Below are 19696 nucleotides of genomic sequence, written 5' to 3'. Positions count from 1 at the left end.
AATTGTAAGGTGAACTGTCGAAATGTAAAGGCTTTTAAGTGCGCCTTATAGTGCGGAAAATGCGGTTCTCTAACATTTCTTTTGCACACAAGCAGTGCGAGTATAATATTATATGTGTTTAAGTAAATTTGATGAATATGCTTTAGCTCAGGACCGTGGAGATCCTATCCTTCCTCATCTTAAATTAAAATGAGTGCTATATCTTAACTTGAAGTTCATTATTTGTGTCTTAATTTGTCTTGTTTTGTTGTTCATTGTTTTTTATTTTGAGGAACGGAAGGAAGCTTGAAAAAGGGGATATTCTATATAATTTGTATTTGATAAAACAATTTATTCTGATCTTCGTTCGGTTATAAGAAGGATCAAAATATTTATTTTTCTCCCAGCTGCCAATCTCATGCTCCATTAACCCTTCACTTCAGAAACTTCTTTAGTTTCTGTTTATCGCATTTCTATTTCCATGATCACTTTATTTTCTGCCCCGGACCGAGCGGGCGACGCTTGTAATTACCATTTACCAGCCGTCTAGAATTGATTCCCAGTCGCAGATTAATCTGCTCTGACAGGCCTCATTGTGTAAAGTGTGAATACTAAACTGAGCTATTTTCATTTTCCACTTGACTAGTCAACCGAGAAAAGAAGGCCTGGGTTTCGGGGAGCCGATGGGAATGTTAGTTGATATGCACGGGTTTGCTTCTTTTTGTATGTAAATGCTTCCTCCCTGGGTAATGGTTGCTGCTTAATTCGCGGCAGAGAAAAAACATATCTGCAGCTGTCACTCGCTCTGGTTTTGCTCCTCTGCTGATTTGTATGCTCTCTGACTCTCACTTTTGCTGTCAGTCTTCAGTCATCTTCCTGTTTTTCTTTTCTATTCATTTCTCCCTTTTTTTTTTTTCCGTCTGTCACATTTATGATCGTTCGTCGTTATCTTTCTCTCATCAATCTAAGGGATCCTTCAGAGTTCGTCGACGGTCAAACGTTGAACTTGGGTTTTATTGAGCAACAAAAGCGTCACTTGACTCAATAATTGAAATCTTCATTCAGTTTTTCTTTGTCTTCAGGGAGTTCTTGAGGCTCGGAAACCCGTTAAACTGCGGCGCCTGGGACAAGAAGCTGCTGAAGCAGTACCGGGTGCACAAGCCCAGCTCGCTCAGCTACGATGCAGAGATGAGAAGTAAGGCCGGATTGTATTCATCAACTATTTAAATATCAATAATTAAACGTTAGTCGGCAGAAATGTGAGGATTTGTGACGTCACATTTCTTTAAAATGACAACATCCTGCTCAATGAATTGGATTTTAAATGACGGTGAAGCACAGTCATTGAAATGGTGTCATGAAACACTCATGTAACTACAGTACACAACATAATGTCGCCATTATTGTCACAAACAGACCTAAGGTCAGAAAAAGCAAAAATAAAATTGCACGCCCTATAAAAACCAAACGTTAAAGAGCAACTTGTGAAACTCTCCTGACTCCCTCACATGTTTAAAATGTTAAAGTCTCCAAGATCTAGTAAGTTCCTCATCATGAACATGTTTTGAACTTATTACTTTATAAAGTTGCTCTGAAATCTGGGCGAACAAGAGGTTACTAATAATGTATATTACGTAATAATGGCTTCGCTCCTATTCCAGCCAGCTGTAATCACGCCCCGCTTTGTTTATACTATGAGTCCTGAGACTTACGCGATTAATGATGCACAGTGATGAACCCAGGTACTTGACCAATCACAGCAGAGTGGGTGTGGTTATGATCGACAAGATTTCATCTCCAGAAAAACGATGTTTTCAGTGGGCGGGGCTTAAGATAATTTTCTAATGTCAATATTTCAATGAAAAGAGAATTTAGTACGAACATAAACATACTGATCATACAAAAAAGTCCCAACATCTATTTAAGACAAATAACACTGATCTCTGGTCTGGTTTCTTTGCAAGAACATGGTCCCAAATATTATTCACTTATTGACTAGTTTACATGTTTATCTTTTGAACAAACTTGACTGAAACATGTCAAAGGGTCGTTTGATTTCAGAGATATTACCTTGTTTAACAGAAATACAATTGATGAAAAATTCAAAAAACCTTTTTGATTGTCCACCAGCACATAGTTGATGACATGGATGAACATAAGTTATAACGTTTCATAAGTTCCCTAGATATTCTTTGAAAACTTCAATGTCATCGCATATTTTTAACCTTGTATTTCTATCCGTTTCCGCTAATAACCTGCAGCCTGATGTCAGTGTAGCGCGAGATAACGTCTTGTTCACTCTGCTAATTGAGTTCAAACAGAGCTTCTGCTCACAAATGTGTCTCCAATGGTTTGTTTTCTAATGCCAGCTGCTAATGTTTGTAATTTTCCAGGCTCTTCTCGAAGCTCTAATTGTTCCTTGTTGTGTTGTCTCAGCCAGACACACATTGGGACTAATTGCTGTTCTTTGTAGGCAAAGATGGTTGAAGCATGATGTTGTCGTCACAAAGACTCATTCTTAGGTTAACCCTTTAGATATTGAAGTGTATCAGATTACTGTGGGATCTAAAGACTTAAATGAAACACAGTGAGGTAAATAACTAGAATATTAAATCAAATAATCGGACGAGTCATCTCGGTTTCTGACCTCAAGACCGTGTCTCCTCACAGACTTGCGCTTGATGGATCTACTGACTCCTTTAAGAAACATCTTAAGACGTTTCTATTTGTTCAGGCTTTTCCTTGATTTTCTGGAACTCCTATTGTGTTCTCAGTTTTATCTTGACCTTTAAAGTATATACTTTATTGAATATTGTTTTGATTGTTTAAGCGCTTTGTGACCCTGGTCTGGAAAAGTGCTATATAAATAAAAATGACTTGCTTACTTACTTACTTACAGACAGTATGACCTTGTCCATGGAGGGCTTCGGATCCGACAGTGTGTTCACCACGCCCGCCGAGGACAACGGCCAGTACCGCATCAGTCGCAGTCTGGTTCGCTCGGCAGAGGGCAGCACTGTTCCCCTCACCCGAGTCAAGTGCCTGGTGTCCATGACGACGCCCCACGACATCCGTCTGCACGGCTCCGCCGACATGCCCGCCTTTGTGGAGTTTGACACGTCGCTGGAGGGATTCGGGTAAGAAACCGGGATATTTGAATACGCTTTCCTTCGGTTCTTCGGTATTACTGAGTATCAAAACCTGCTTCTTGTTTCATAGCCAAGTTTAGGTACCCTTTGATTTAATGGTCAAGAAAAAGTTACTGGTATCAAAGGGAAAATGCTAGTATCGGTTCCAGTAAAGAACTTTTCCGTTGATGCCCTGTGATTTCATCACCAACAAGATTTCTGGGACATTATAGAAACAAAACAAAGTCTAAAGCCGATCATGACCCTGGTTCTGAAGATGGCACCATTCATTTTACACCTCCTCACGGCTTTCAGACCACACTGGTTGCACACGTCCAACAAAGCAACAAACTTCTATGAAACATAGAAGTTTGTTTGTGGAACTTGACCACAAAAAGCCCTCCTTTGAAAAAATGGTTCCTACATCATGAAATCTACTTAACCAATCACTGGGACACATGTTTTAAAGAGTGTCGAACTGCAGTAGTGCCTCGGTTTTTGCGGGGGTTACGTTTCGAAAACCCACGGCATTGAAGGAAATGCTGAATTAGCGTCCATTAAATTTTAAACTTGTTTAAATAAACATTGATTTAAAATTGCATTTGAGGTGCCATCCTTCTAAACAAACCACTCAATGGCGACCTAAACATCTCCCATAGTGCTTTGCCGCCCAGCCAACAACTGCTGTCGTTCATTTTAAATACAGTATGGTCGTGACCAAATTAGCCGTCACAAAACCGAGAGGTTGGAAGTAAGACATCATGAAAGTTCAATCTTTAGTTGGTACCAAAATTAGGAAATGTGTTCCTCCGACCAAGTTCTGTGGTTGTTTATCTCCTGTCAAAATAAATAAGTGTGTGACATAAACAAGGAACTTAAATGGTTCTGAATGCAGCTCGATACAATATAATTAAACTCGTAGTACCTTCAGCAAAACAAAAAGCAGACGGCAGAAGGTGAAGCGTGACATGGCGAGGGACTACTTTACACACATCAATAAATGATCTTGGATAATTATTTTCAGGAATTTGCCCTAAATTAATGACCCTTTACTTTTTAATTAGTTGGACACGTTCTCTGCTGAAGCCGCGTCCACCGAGCTCTTGTATAATGCACTGCTTTTGCCAGATTCTCCCTGTGAACTCCTCACTTCAAAGGGAGATCACATGTTTGAAAGTCAGACTCACGCAGTTTCAGCGCCGAGAAACTTCACAGCAGCAGCCATGACTAAATTCTCCTCGCGTGCTTCTTCTTTCCAGCGCCCTGAATAATTAATGCAAATCATTATTGTGCAGGAACTTTGAAGTCATTTTCGGGGGTTTATTTGCTTTGGCTATTTTTCTTTTATGTTGGAATTAGTGGCGTGAATGGAGGCGTAGCTTCTCAAAGGTGCCGCTTTCATTCAACGGCTTCTCTCCTTTGACGGTGTTAAAATGCTCTTACCTCTCATTAGCACCTGCAACCATGTTGACGGGGGAGTTAATGGCCTCCAGTGGAGGAGCCGTGCATAGAAATAGGCTTATTATTCCTGCCGTTCACGTCACGAGGGGGGCAGCTGAAGGGTCCGCGGCGCTGAATGTCGGGGTCAGTGGAAAAGAAGTCACGTGGGAGAGATAACCTTGGATATATGACACTTGTTCTAGCGTGTCAGCGCTTGACTTGTAAATATGTTTTACTCGTCATGAATATTCATAGGCACACGTGTGGAAAGCATCATGGCTCGTTGAAGGTCATCGAGGATGATTAATGTCAGATTGTGGGTCGGTTCTGAATTCTGCGAAACCACTTAAATGTCTTGTTTTGATCTCCGGAGAGCGTCGGACCTCTCGCACTTCTTTGTCTGTAATCGCGCCTCTTTAATTACGCCGGTAAAGTTCAGCACTCGTCTGCCGCCGGCCTGCAGATATCAGAGCACCTGTCGTGTGTCAACAGGGTTGAGCTGGTGTGTCTCAGCACTACACACCCCAGTGTGTGGATATGCTAATCCTAGCGACGGCTTGAGAAGTTTCTATAATTTAGCGTCTTGTTAATGAGGCACGAGACACAAGTGATCGGAATTAAAAGTAGCGAGAGTGAGCCGATCTCAAACCATCACCTGTTCGTCAGAACTCTCTGGCACGACAAGAACGACTAGGAGGATGTTTCCTTCGGCCAGATGTTGTTCTTTAATTCAGTTACTCTTGTTTATGCACTAGTAAAAGTGTATATTCACAAGAAGCTTGCGATACGATACGTATCTCGATACAGGGACAATGATACGATATGTTCTTGTTACTACAGTATCACAATATGTGTAGTATTGTCGAGTACTTGACTTTGGTGTTGTGATAGTGTAGTAACAAGGATATATGTGTAGTATTGTCGAGTACTTGACTCTGGTGTTGTGATAGTGTAGTAACAAGTATATATGTGTAGTATTGTCGAGTACTTGACTTTGGTGTTGTGATAGTGTAGTAACAAGTATATAGTTGTAGTATTGTCGAGTACTTGACTTTGGTGTTGTGATAGTGTAGTAACAAGTATATATGTGTAGTATTGTCCAGTACTTGACTCTGGTGTTGTGATAGTGTAGTAACAAGTATATATGTGTAGTATTGTCGAGTACTTGACTCTGGTGTTGTGATAGTGTAGTAACAAGGATATATGTATAGTATTGTCGAGTACTTGACTCTGGTGTTGTGATAGTGTAGTAACAAGTATACATGTGTAGTATTGTCAAGTATTTGACTCTTGTGTTGTGGTAGTGTAGTAACAAGTATATATGTGTAGTTTTGTCCAGTACTTGACTCTGGTGTTGTAGTATTTACAGACCACATGACTCTTGACAAAGTCGTAACTGCTTTTCATTTGTTTTCAAACCAAAATATGTCCAAACATCAGCTTTAAAAGCTGCTGGAGTCACTGAAATCCAGCTGACTGGGGACGAGAGGATACAATGTTTCTTTAGCTGTGGAGGACGTAATGACTGCTGCCATCTAGCAGCCGAAAGTTGAATTGCAACACAAAAATGAAAATAATTAATTGTAAAAAAAATATATATATATTTTTTAAACGCACTGTATTGGTCTATAAACCATTAAAGCACTAAGCACGAAATCATAACTATTATGATTAAATCGATGCAGGATCATGAAAACAAATGTCGTGATGTTTCGCCATATCCTAATTTTCTAGCACCCATTAGCTTCACTCACCAGACATTACGTTCAGAAGCGACAATCGACCTCTAATGTATTTAAAACCACCGTGTGGATCCTTGTTTGCACTGTCGCTCCTTTAAGGAACCCTCAGCAGCTACATCAGAATAGAACATCAGTTCCTTCTTAAAAACACGGTCGCTGCAGCACACAAGCACCAGAGCAGTGCCCCACTTTCCTGCTCAGCCTTAACAGAGGACACACACACACACACACACACACACACACACACACAATATACCCCTCCCTACGTCCCCATCTGTCAACATGAAATATTGATGCCCCCCTTGCTATTAGGAATGGCACACAAGCACTCTGTTTCCTCACAGACATGAACAGACAAACCCACTGACGTGCACAATACGCTCACACACACACACACACACACCACACACCACTGCACACTCACTCAGCCAAACGCATCACACGCATGGAGATCTTATCTCTGTGGGTTGATAACAGTGCAGGGCTGTTGGTAGAAGGACCTGATGTGTGTCTGCAGGAACAGTAGCAGCAGGTTCAGCTCCAAACATGGTCTTGTGTTGAATTAGAGGACGAGCTAATGTATGTTTCTTTAGCGTGTTTGAGTGTCAACAGCTGCTGCGCTGATCAAACCCACTTGATTCGTGCTCACTTGCATGTGACGTGTTGTCGGGATCTTAAACGTGTGAGACTTAACATTTCGAAGATGGCTCCAGAACATTCATGAATCGACATTATTAAAAGATTAAGGATTGTAAGGAAACATCAATACAGTTGTGGATGGTTTTTTTCAAGATACATTATCGATATTTAAATAAATTATTGATAATTAATTGCAATTAAACTTCCGGCTGCAGATTGGCAGCAGTCGTTACGTCCTCCACAGATGAAGAAACAGTAAAAGCACGTGAGATCCCAGCGATGACTGAGGACGAGAGGATACAGTGACTCCAGCTGCTTTTAAAGTTGATGTTTGGACTTATTTTTATTTCAAAATAAGTGAAAGGAGTTGGATGGATAGATGGATGGATGGATTGACTTTATTATTCCCTCTGGAGAAATTGGGTTTCCAGTTCGGTAAAGCAACAGGAACAAAGTGCAAATACAAATGCAATGGATGACAAAGTGCAAGTATAAAGAACATAGATCAAAATTAAGAACATGGATCAAAAGGAAATAACGCAAAAGAAATGGATACAAAGAAAAAGGATACAAAGATTAACATAGAATAGAATACATCATCCTTGGCTCCGCTCCTGCCACCAAACTCATTATTATACAGCCTAAAAAAAATAAAAAATAATGACAATAATAAAAATTGCAATTAAACTTCTGGCGGCAGATTGGCAGCAGTCGTTACGTCCTCAACCGATGAAGTTACACAGTTACGACTTCGTCAAGAGTCATGTGGTCTGGAAACTGTTAGGCGTTTTTGTGTTCCGGTGAACCGACCCCTCCCCAGCCTCGTACGTGGTGGTGGAATGAAGGACAGACACATTGATGAGTTTAAGAAAAATGCTCGTTTAGTGAATTATGCAAAAGTCAGAGACAAACTTACGTGCACACGGGCGCTAGCAAGCAGAGCGATCTATCGCAGACGTCTTCGGATGCCAGAACGCAAAGATCAGACAAAATGGTGGATCTTTATAGTAGAATATTCAGGTTAACGCCTCTAGTCAAATGTGAATGTAGGATTGGTCAGTGACTCTAAACACTTGATTCTAAGATGGCCGTCGCACGTGATCGTAGTGGAAATTTACCAAAGTTGTTTTCTTCTCGAATCTGTTCCCAGCGACTTGTGTCCTTCAGAGTGAATTCTCAGACAGGTGTCCAGACTTCCTGGAATCTGGGATTGTTTAATCTTTCTGTGTGTGTGAGGGTTTGTGACCTCGGCCTTTGAGTTGTGAACCTGAGTTTAGTTTAAGTGAATGCACTGCAAGACAATGATTATTTAATATGAATTAAATATGTAAGATCATCAGTTAATCAAGTGACTATTTGAAATGTGTGTTAAATCTAGATGATTGATAACAGTTAAGTTGTCATTTCCTTACAAAACTCTACGACACCAGAGTCAAGTACTGGACAATACTACACATATATACTTGTTGCTACAGTATCACAACACCAGAGTCAAGTACTGGACAATACTACACATATATACTTGTTACTACACTATCACAACACCAGAGTCAAGTACTGGACAATACTACACATATATACTTGTTACTACACTATCACAACACCAGAGTCAAGTACTCGACAATACTACACATATATACTTGTTACTGAGTCAAGTACTGGACAACACTACACATATATCCTTGTTACTACACTATCACAACACCAGAGTCAAGTACTGGACAATACTACACATATATCCTTGTTACTACACTATCACAACACCAGAGTCAAGTACTGGACAATACTACACATATATACTTGTTACTACACTATCACAACACCAGAGTCAAGTACTGGACAATTCTACACATATATCTTTGTTACTACTCTATCACAACACCAGAGTCAAGTACTGGACAATACTACACATATATACTTGTTACTACAGTATCAGAACACCAGAGTCAAGTACTGGACAATACTACACATATATCCTTGTTACTACAGTATCACAACACCAGAGTCAAGTACTGGACAATACTACACATATATACTTGTTACTACACTATCACAACACCAGAGTCAAGTACTGGACAACACTACACATATATCTTTGTTACTACACTATCACAACACCAGAGTCAAGTACTTCACAATACTACACATATATACTTGTTACTACACTATCACAACACCAGAGTCAAGTATTCGACAATACTACACGTATATACTTGTTCCTACAGTATCATGATATATAAATATACTGTATATCGTATTGAGATGCGTACTGTATCACCAGATTCTTACCAATACACACCTAATCAGTATCTCATTCAAATATTGACGTCTAATTTAACATAACTACAAATCAATAAAGGATTTTCTCTCACAATCACTCTTCCTTAGTAGTAACAAATTCCTTTTCATCAACATCAGTGCTACGGTTTTGAATACTTACCAATGAACAAAATCCACATATTATCCAAAACGACAACAATCTGAAGGTGAAAAAGTGGATTTTCAAAATAAATATTGGGATTTTAACTTTCAGTGGATTATCAGTAGATTCTCTTTGAAAGCCTTGATATTTTCCTTCTTCCCTCTTCACTGCTGGTTTCATACATAATTAATGGATGAGAAGAAGAAGCAGAAATGTCCAGTTTTCCACACGTACAGTTTCTAAATGATCACTGTTTATTGTATGAATGTGTTGTTTTCTCTCAACTGTATCGCTGGTGATTGTTCTCTGGGAATAAGGAATGTGTTCTGTCCTCCGTGAAGATGTCTGTTCCTGCCCAGCCTGGCGCCTCACAACGCTGCCACCAACAACACCAACAACTCGGGCGTGAACGACGGAGCGGTGCTGAGCGGGATGGGAACAGGTACCATGTTTGATCTAATGGTTCCCTGACGTGTTGCAGAACCAGAACCCTCTGGTCCTCGTCTTTCTTCATCTCAAGTCTTTTCAAAACTGAAACGATAATATCATCTAGTATCCAGTTAACAATAAAATGGCTTCTTTCCATCATTTAAAAATGAAAGTATGATCGTGTTTTCGTCTTTTTTCTCCTCCCTTTTCATTCTTTACTTCCTGATCTTCTTCTTTTATCATTTCCTATAGCGAGGAGATTATTATCTTTAATTTATTCTCTTCATCATCTAATGTCCTTTTTTTTTTTTTACAATATATAAATTATTATATCATTTTAAAATGTATACACTTTTGTTTTCATGTTGTCCTTCACTTCCACCCCTTTCTTTCTCCCCCCATACTTGCCCTTCATCTTCCTTTCACCTCTTTCTGTTGACCTTCTTCTTTTACCTTTATCATCACCTTTTGTTTTAAACTTAGAACCCTTTTCTATTTTCTCTCATCATCTCATCTTATCTCTTCATCTGACCTTTATCTTTCACGACTGTCCTCCCTTGACCCCATCACTTCACTTCCTCTATTTTCCCTCCCTTTCTTTACTTAGCCCTCTTCTCTTCTCCTACCTTGTCCTCCACTCTTCTCCCTTTTCTTCCAATCCCTTCTACTCTTCTCCATCTCTTTCCTCTCCCGTCCTCTTCTCTCTTTTCCATCTTTCTCTTTTATTGTCTCCCTTCTTCTTCCGTGTCCTCTACTCTTCTCCATTTTCCTCCCCTCTATCTACCCTTCTGTCTTTTCCATCCCTGTCCTCTGTTCTTCTCTCTTATCCTTCCCTCTCTTCTACTATTTTCTTTTTCTTCCATTTCCTCTATTCTTCTCTTTTTTCCTCCCTCTATACTCCGATATATAGTCTCAATCAGATCAAGCCCATTTAAATTAAATGTAATAAAATTGTCCTCATGGCATCAAAACCTTTTTGTTTTTCCCTCTTTTCATCTTCCTTTCCTTTGTTTTTTTTTAGGGGAGCGCTTGTTTCCTCCACCATCAGGCCTCAGCTACTCCACCTGGTTCTGCGTGGAGCGCTTCAGCTCGGCGCCTCAGGCTCACCCGGTGCGACTGCTGACCGTCGTCCGAAGAGCCAACTCGTCCGAGCAGCACTACATCTGCCTGGCTGTGGTTCTGTCGGCCAAGGATCGCTCGCTGACCATCTCCACCAAGGAGGAGTTGCTACAGAACTATTGTGAGTAGATCAGTAGTTGTTTAATGGTATTAATAACTCTTATAGTTAAGAAATGTACTGTAGTTACAAACAAGAACATTTATTTAGCCAAATACAATCATATTTACCAGTGGAATATTGTGATGTGTATTGTCAAGAATCTGACAATACGATTTGTATCGCGATGCAGGGACAACGATACAATATATTGTGATACTGTAGTAAAAAAGTATATATGTGTAGTATTGTCCAGTACTTGACTCTGATGTTGTGATAGTGTAGTAACAAGTATATATGTGTAGTATTGTCCAGTACTTGACTCTGGTGTTGTGATAGTGTAGTAACAAGTATATATGTGTAGTATTGTCCAGTACTTGACTCTGGTGTTGTGATAGTGTAGTAACAAGTATATATGTGTAGTATTGTCCAGTACTTGACTCTGGTGTTGTGATAGTGTAGTAACAAGGATATATGTGTAGTATTGTCCAGTACTTGACTCTGGTGTTGTGATAGTGTAGTAACAAGTATATATGTGTAGTATTGTCCAGTACTTGACTCTGGTGTTGTGATAGTGTAGTAACAAGTATATATGTGTAGTATTGTCGAGTACTTGACTCTGGTGTTGTGATAGTGTAGTAACAAGTATATATGTGTAGTATTGTCCAGTACTTGACTCTGGTGTTGTGATAGTGTAGTAACAAGTATATATGTGTAGTATTGTCGAGTACTTGACTCTGGTGTTGTGATAGTGTAGTAACAAGTATATATGTGTAGTATTGTCCAGTACTTGACTCTGGTGTTGTGATAGTGTAGTAACAAGTATATATGTGTAGTATTGTCCAGTACTTGACTCTGGTGTTGTGATAGTGTAGTAACAAGTATATATGTGTAGTATTGTCCAGTACTTGACTCTGGTGTTGTGATAGTGTAGTAACAAGTATATATGTGTAGTATTGTCCAGTACTTGACTCTGGTGTTGTGATAGTGTAGTAACAAGTATATATGTGTAGTATTGTCCAGTACTTGACTCTGGTGTTGTGATAGTGTAGTAACAAGGATATATGTGTAGTATTGTCGAGTACTTGACTCTGGTGTTGTGATAGTGTAGTAACAAGTATATATGTGTAGTATTGTCCAGTACTTGACTCTGGTGTTGTGATAGTGTAGTAACAAGTATATATGTGTAGTATTGTCCAGTACTTGACTCTGGTGTTGTAGTATTTACAGACCACATGATTTTTGACGAAGTCGTAACTGATTTCATTCGTTTTCAAACCAAAATATGTCCAAACATCAGCTTTAAAAGCTGCTGTATCCTCTCGTCCTCAGTTATCGCTAGGATCTCACTGGATTTCAATGCAGGATGAGTGCTGCCATCTAGCTGTTGGAACTGCAACACATAAATGAAAAAATGCTTTGATTGTTAATTTTAAAATAAATAATATGATTTTATTTTATACACACTTTAATGAAATACAAACCATGAAAAACAACAATAAAAGTAGGATATCATTTTAAATCCACAAACGTATAGATGCTCGGCTGTTAAATATCAATCCCTATTGGAATCTGGGAAGTACGTTGCTCTTATCACACCAACATGCACACATGTGTTCAGGTGTTACAAACACATGTGTTGTTCTTCCCAGTATCTACGTGACTGATGTGTCTGAATGTTTCTCAGTTACTGTTTCTATCTGTGAGGACTGAGCTGAGCTTAAACGTTCAAGAACTGGTCCCCGGTGGCGTTGAACACATTAGTGCAGAAGTAAAGATTAAACTGGTGACAAAAACACCCTCTGACTCATCACTATCAACCCACCACATCTGTTCCTCTTCTCTCCCATCAAGCAGCGGATGAGTCGAGCGAGGAAGCGTCTTTCTACGAGATCCTGCCCTGCTGCGCTCGCTTCCGCTGCGGCGAGCTCATCGCCGAGGGCCAGTGGCACCACCTGGTGCTGGTCATGAGCAAAGGGATGCTGAAGAACAGCATGGCCACGCTCTACCTGGACGGCCAGCTCATCAATACTGTCAAGGTAGTTGGACGCTTCACCATGACTTGTCAGTCATCTGGGTTACTAAATCAAATCTGTACATGTTTTAATCCCTTTATATGTGTTTTGAGTTTACATTAAAGCACTGATTTATCATTAACTTTAGAAATCCCAATGCTAAATTCATTATGATCCAATTAAATTCAAAATATATACATATGTTCTTGACTTGGAGTCATATTTCTGAAATTTTGGAAGAGATTCTTTCCTTATATATAGATGTTAGCAATACGTAGGTAAGTCATTTTTATTTGTAAAGAGCTTTGGCAGACCAGCGTCATAAAGTGAGTAAACAATAAAAAAAATACACAGTTCAAAATACATACAAATTTAAATACTTTAAAAGGTCAAGACAACACAGTGACAAACATGGCAGCCCCAAGATAATTTAGAAAAAGCATGAATAAATAGATATTAATATACTTCCAGAGTCCATAATGAATCTTGTGGTTTAACTTGTATTTGATTTAATTTACAATACTATTGATTTAACTATATTTAATGAATATCTTTTATCTGCTCACTTTGAACTACAAGTTTCTTGTTTTATTTTAATTGTATTTATTTTTTTTTCAAATGACACTTTTCAACTTGTTTACATCTTCATATACATCATGAAACAGTGTAAATGTGTTAATAGTTTTTCATTTATTTAAAATACTTTGCACATGCCCAATTTAATGTACACATCACTTATTTTGTATTAGTGTATTCTATTAATATTATCTTCTTTTGTGATCATTATTTTAATGATTCCTGGGTTGATTTTGCAATACTAGCAATAAGCGTTATTTATTCTGATTCTGATTCTCATTAAACTTTCCCAAAAGTCACCCACACTTTTATTAGATGTTGCTTTAAATGTAATCTTGTTTAAACTATGACCTCCATTGTCTTCTTTATATTATTAACTTCTTTTTTTTTATCTGATTTATTATTTGTTTTCTTTTTAATATAAAGATGTTTCTTTATTTATTCATGAAGTGGAATTGTTAAGTAGGCATATATTTAACATATATCTTAAGGCTGCATTAAAATTAAAGATGAGCAATATAAGATTTAAACTCAAGTCGTGTAATAATTCAGATGAATCGCCTCATAACTGATCTCCTCACTGTTTGTGTCGCAGCTTCATTACGTTCACAGCACTCCAGGCGGTTCTGGATCCACCAACCCTCCTGTCGTGAGTACAGCGTACGCGTACATCGGGACGCCGCCGGCTCAGCGCCAGCTCTCCACTCTGGTGTGGCGTCTGGGACCCAGCCACTTCCTGGAGGAGGTCCTGCCTGCCCCCAGTGTGGCGGCCATCTTCGAGCTGGGACCCAACAATGTCGGGAGCCTCCAGGCCGTGTACATACCATGTGAGTGAAGCCGCTCATGTTCCTCCATGGTAGCTGAAGATGACTTGATCTAATGAAACATCTCTCAGGTAAAGACTCGAAGGCAGAGTTATCTCAACCTGCTCCTGTGGCGCTGGTACCAGAGGAAAAGGTTTCCTTCAGCCTCTACGCTCTCTCCGTCTCTACTCTAACTGTGGCCAAAATCAGGAAAGTCTACAACAAACCGGACAGCAAGGCCATCGCAAAACAGGTCAGCTCTTCTCTTGTGATCTTGGTTAATACTTGAAGCTTTTTAATCATCGCTACCTGGTAACTCATCCCTGTTGACAAGACAAAAACATTATATTATTAATATTATTATTAATATTTTATTGACACGCCAGAGTCAACATGCCTGGAACTATGAAAGTATATCTGAGACATCAGAATATTGAATGTTTAAATTAAATTTTTCAAATGTCACGAGTGGTGATCAAGTAGCTCGGTATTCTTTTGGTATTGTCTGGTCAGTTAGCACTTTTATATCAACATTTTATATTGATTTAAAAGGCTATGTATTACCAAACATTGAACTTAGAATTCAAATATCATTCTTGCACTATGTGTAAGAACTTAAATCATTTATGTTGAAAATATTGTATTTTTTTGTATTAATTCACGTTAAAAAACGTTATTTAACCTTTTAATATAAGTTATTGAATTAACTTGTCCAATAAAATAATTCAATGCTTACAAATGCAAAGTTTAAACAGTAGAAATGTTAAATTGATCAATTGAATATTCTGATATGCAAAGATACACTTCCATATGGTACAGGACAAAATGTGAGACAAAAACTTTCAGACAAGGGAAAGAAAATAACTCCATTGAACCTCTCTGAGCTGGATATTGTAAAACTGTTATTTTCGTCCTTCTTTCTCAGCTGGCTGTTTCTTCTCATGAAAACGCGACACCAGTCAAGTTGATCCACAACGCTGCGGGTCACTTGAACGGACCGGCTCGCACCATCGGAGCCGCCGTCATCGGCTACTTAGGTCAGGATTCAACACTTTTAAATCCTACACGTCCACGACTCTTACCTTTTTCCTTTATCCTATCTACACTCTTGGTCTAAATAACTTCCAATCCAATCCTCCAGGTGTCCGAGCCTTCATGCCCAGGCCGGTGGCTACCAACCTCCAGTTTGTGGGCGGGGCAGCAGCCATATTGGGTTTGGTCGCCATGGCGTCCGACGTGGAAGGACTGTATGCAGCTGTGAAGGCTCTGGTGTGTGTGGTGAAGAGTAATCCACTGGCCAGTAAAGAGATGGAGCGCATCAAAGGATACCAGGTCAGAGGACGAATGAACTGAAGAAGAACTGAAGACTTACCCAAGAAAAGTGTGGATGACGAAAGTATTTTTGAAACCTGTGTGTAGCTGCTGGCCATGCTGCTGAAGAAGAAGCGCTCGCTGCTCAACAGCCACATCCTTCATCTCACCTTCTCTCTCGTGGGAACCGTTGACAGCGGCCATGAAACTTCCATCATTCCCAACTCCACCGCTTTTCAGGACCTGCTTTGTGATTTCGAGGTGAGGTCTCTCCCGCCCAGAAGGGTCAGAAATCTCCTTCATGTAGCACAGAAGTTGGAACGATCTAACATTTTTCTGCTCTTCAGGTTTGGCTTCACGCTCCATACGAGCTTCACCTGTCTCTGTTCGAACACTTCATCGAGCTGCTGACAGAATCAAGGTATAAAGGAGTGTCATACATGCGCTCTCTTAAATATTGCTCATCCTCCAATGCCACTCTTTCCTCCTCACAGCGAGGCGGCTAAGAACGCTAAGCTTCTGAGGGAGTTCCAGCTGATTCCTCGGCTGCTGTTGACGCTCAGGGACACGTCGCTGTCGCAACACACTGTGACGGCCATTAGCAACGTGCTCAGTTTGCTGCTGCAGGGTTTCCCGAACCCCTACGACCTGCTGCGGTGAGACTCCTCTCGTCTGTGATCGCTTAATGATTAGTGATTACACGGATCCCTCCTTTGTTGCGGGAACTACGTTCTGAGAAATCTCATGTTGAGGCTTCATAAATATTTATTTGAACTTACAACTCAACATATGAGGTGTCGTCCTTCTCAACAACCCTTCAGTAGCAGTGACCTTTACAACTTTCAATGCTTTCAAAAAATGTCGCTAATTTTATTCTCTTTTTCTAAAATGGCATCATAATTAATCGAAATATATTTATTATTCTCTGCAGGTTCGGACAATTCATCTCCTCCACTCTCCCGACTTTTGCCGTTTGTGAGAAGTTTGTCGTCATGGAGATAAATAATGAGGAAAAGATCGATGGAGGTAGAAAAAAAACCACTTTCATGAAACAAAACAAATCGTATTCTAAGTACGAGGGCATCAGCAACACTTTTGTTTATTCCTCCAGCTAATGACGATGACTTTGGCGGCCTCTTGTCCGCGAGTCTCATCCTGCTGAGAAACCGTCTGCTGGACAACCTGCTGCAACTTCTCTTCACCAGCAAAGAGAAGTGCACCGTCAACTTACAGTGAGTCTCGCATTTATTATGAATTAAGGGCAAGTCTTCCTCTCCAAGATATGCAGTAAGTCCCTCATCATGACCATGTTCTTTAACTTATTACTTTATAAAGTTGCTCTGAAATCTGGGCGAACGAGAGGTTACGAGAGTCCATTATGATGTAATAATGGCTTCATTTCTCCTCCACCCAGCTCTAATCACGCCCCGCTTTGTTTTTACAATGAGTCCCTTGGTGGTGGTGACTCCTGGAATTGATGACGCGTGGTGACTAACCTCCATGCTTGACTAATCACAGCATAGTGGGTGTGGTTATGATTGAACAAGATTTAATCGGGGCTTAAGATCAATTTCTAATGTCAAAATGTAAATAAAAAGAGAGTTTTGTTCAAACACACACTGATGATACAATAGAGTCACAACATCACCACAACACACTCTTGAATCTACACTTTAGATGCCCTTAGTTGCTCCTAAGCTTTGGAACGATCTTCCTCTCTCTTTGCGCTTGATGGATCTACTGACTCCTTTAAGAAACATCTTGGGATCAATAAAGTTTTACCTTACCTTACCTTACCTTAAGACGTTTCTATTTGTTCAGGCTTTTCCTTGATTTTCTGGAACTCCTGTTGTGTTATCAGTTTTATCTTGATCTTTAAAGTATATACTTTATTGAGTATTGTTTTGATTGTTTAAGCACTTTGTGACCCTGGTCTGGAAAAGTGCTATATAAATAAAAATGACTTACTTACTTACTTACCTTAGTCACGTAAACTAGTTTTGGTCGTTAACCCGGAATCTTCCGCCTCAGAGCCTGCGAGGAGTTGGTGAAGACGCTGGGCTTCGATTGGCTGCTGATGTTCATGGAAGAACACCTGCACTCCAGCACGGTGACGGCGGCTCTGTGGATCCTCGTGGTGCTGCTGTCCAACCAGCCCACCCTGAACCGCTTCAAAGAAGGTCTGTCTGGAGGCGGCTGGCTGGACCACACCGACTCCGTCCTCACCAACAAGATCGGGACCGTGATGGGTGAGTCCTCGAGGACACGTGACGAATGTGACACTCAGTTAAATCAAGTGTAGAGACTTAAAAGCATTGATGGGATATTGAATCCTGCCTGGTGTAACATGGCTCAGCAGACGCCTCTCCTCACTCTGGCAATGCTTTCCGCCGGAGTTGGCCGTCGTTCAGTAAACAGAAAGCTGCGCAGTTTGTGCGCCTCACAGCCAAGGGTTTGTCTCTCTTTTATTCCCCCGCCTGCATCCCCTGCTGTCACCTTCGTAATCATCCCGAGATGAAACGGTTTCAGCTCCCTATAGTTCAGACCCTTCCTAAAATTATCCGTGGCTCAACCTCCTTGTCGGCTTGTTTAGGGTGTGTAGCGGCTGTGTAGTTGTGTGTACAGTATTTCTGATGAGCTTGTGCGCTCATGAGGATTAAGCTATGGTGAGTCAGTGGGATACAATTTCCTTAATATATATTTCTGAAAAGCAACGACTAATTAAGCTTATTTTCTGCAGGAGATTAAAAATATTTGGCTCCCCCTTATGTTTAAACTATTTAACTGCAATGTTAAACGATCGAAGCGACCGCAGTCTGCATGTGCATTTGTTCACAAAACAAGAGGAGAGGCTCTTGTTTGGTCAGATTCTGTTTGATTTTTGGAAACTTTTCCATTTGTAAATGAATGCCACCACTCTCTCCGCTCTACTGCCATAAGGGGTTTGGTCGTGGGTTGAAAAGCCAAGCGAAGAGGGCCTTTAAAATAATATCGCCGAGGTCTGAGGACGAGAGGATACAGTGAGTCCAGCAGCTTTTAAAGCTGATGTTTGGACTTATTTCGGTTTGAAAACAAATGAAAGGAGTTACGACTTCGTCAAGAGTCATGTGGTCTGAAAATACTACAACACCAGAGTCAAGTACTGGACAATACTACACATATATACTTGTAACTACACTATCACAACACAAGAGTCAAGTACTCGACAATACTACACATATATACTTGTAACTACGCTATCACAACACCAGAGTCAAGTACTCGACAATACTACACATATATACTTACTACACTATCACAACACCAGAGTCAAGTACTCGACAATACTACACATATATACTTACTACACTATCACAACACCAGAGTCAAGTACTCGACAATACTACACATATATACTTGTAACTACACTATCACAACACCAGAGTCAAGTACTCGACAATACTACACATATATACTTACTACACTATCACAACACCAGAGTCAAGTACTCGACAATACTACACATATATACTTACTACACTATCACAACACCAGAGTCAAGTACTGGACAATACTACACATATATACTTGTAACTACACTATCACAACACCAGAGTCAAGTACTCGACAATACTACACATATATACTTACTACACTATCACAACACCAGAGTCAAGTACTCGACAATACTACACATATATACTTACTACACTATCACAACACCAGAGTCAAGTACTCGACAATACTACACATAGATACTTACTACACTATCACAACACCAGAGTCAAGTACTGGACAATACTACACATACAGTATATACTTGTTACTACAGTATAACAACACCAGAGTCAAGTACTCGACAATAGAACAATTATTTCCTTGTTACTACAATATAGCTATATATCCGATCTTTAGATCGTTAAAAACGTCGACAAACAATAAATAATAATAAATATAAAAAGAAAATACATTAAACTTTTATCTGTGCTACTTCCCCTGCTTTCTAGTTAGAGTTAT

General features: G+C 39.9%; 1 protein-coding gene across 5 annotated transcripts in view; it reads left to right on the top strand.

Annotated features, from left to right (window-relative positions):
* The window catches only part of wdfy3 (WD repeat and FYVE domain containing 3), a 102988-nt gene that overhangs the window by 40478 nt on the left and 42814 nt on the right, over positions 1-19696 (top strand). For 4 of the 5 annotated variants that reach the window (XM_087811685.1, XM_087811667.1, XM_087811650.1 and 1 more), the window contains 15 exons: positions 1062-1174; positions 2879-3116; positions 9692-9792; positions 10801-11019; positions 12850-13034; positions 14182-14413; positions 14482-14642; positions 15315-15426; positions 15531-15721; positions 15809-15961; positions 16048-16121; positions 16195-16356; positions 16632-16726; positions 16812-16932; positions 17732-17949. In XM_087811685.1, the coding sequence (XP_087667811.1) occupies positions 1062-1174; positions 2879-3116; positions 9692-9792; positions 10801-11019; positions 12850-13034; positions 14182-14413; positions 14482-14642; positions 15315-15426; positions 15531-15721; positions 15809-15961; positions 16048-16121; positions 16195-16356; positions 16632-16726; positions 16812-16932; positions 17732-17949 (2375 nt within the window). The remainder of the gene's footprint in view (positions 1-1061; positions 1175-2878; positions 3117-9691; positions 9793-10800; positions 11020-12849; positions 13035-14181; positions 14414-14481; positions 14643-15314; positions 15427-15530; positions 15722-15808; positions 15962-16047; positions 16122-16194; positions 16357-16631; positions 16727-16811; positions 16933-17731; positions 17950-19696) is intronic. The other variant, XM_087811658.1, reaches the window with a different exon arrangement.

The sequence above is a fragment of the Callionymus lyra genome, chromosome 1 (assembly GCF_982586985.1).
Source record: "Callionymus lyra chromosome 1, fCalLyr1.hap1.1, whole genome shotgun sequence".
In the NCBI taxonomy this organism is placed as follows: domain Eukaryota; kingdom Metazoa; phylum Chordata; class Actinopteri; order Syngnathiformes; family Callionymidae; genus Callionymus; species Callionymus lyra.
Note: the sequence above shows the minus strand (reverse complement) of the source record. Positions and strands in the feature narration are given on the sequence as shown.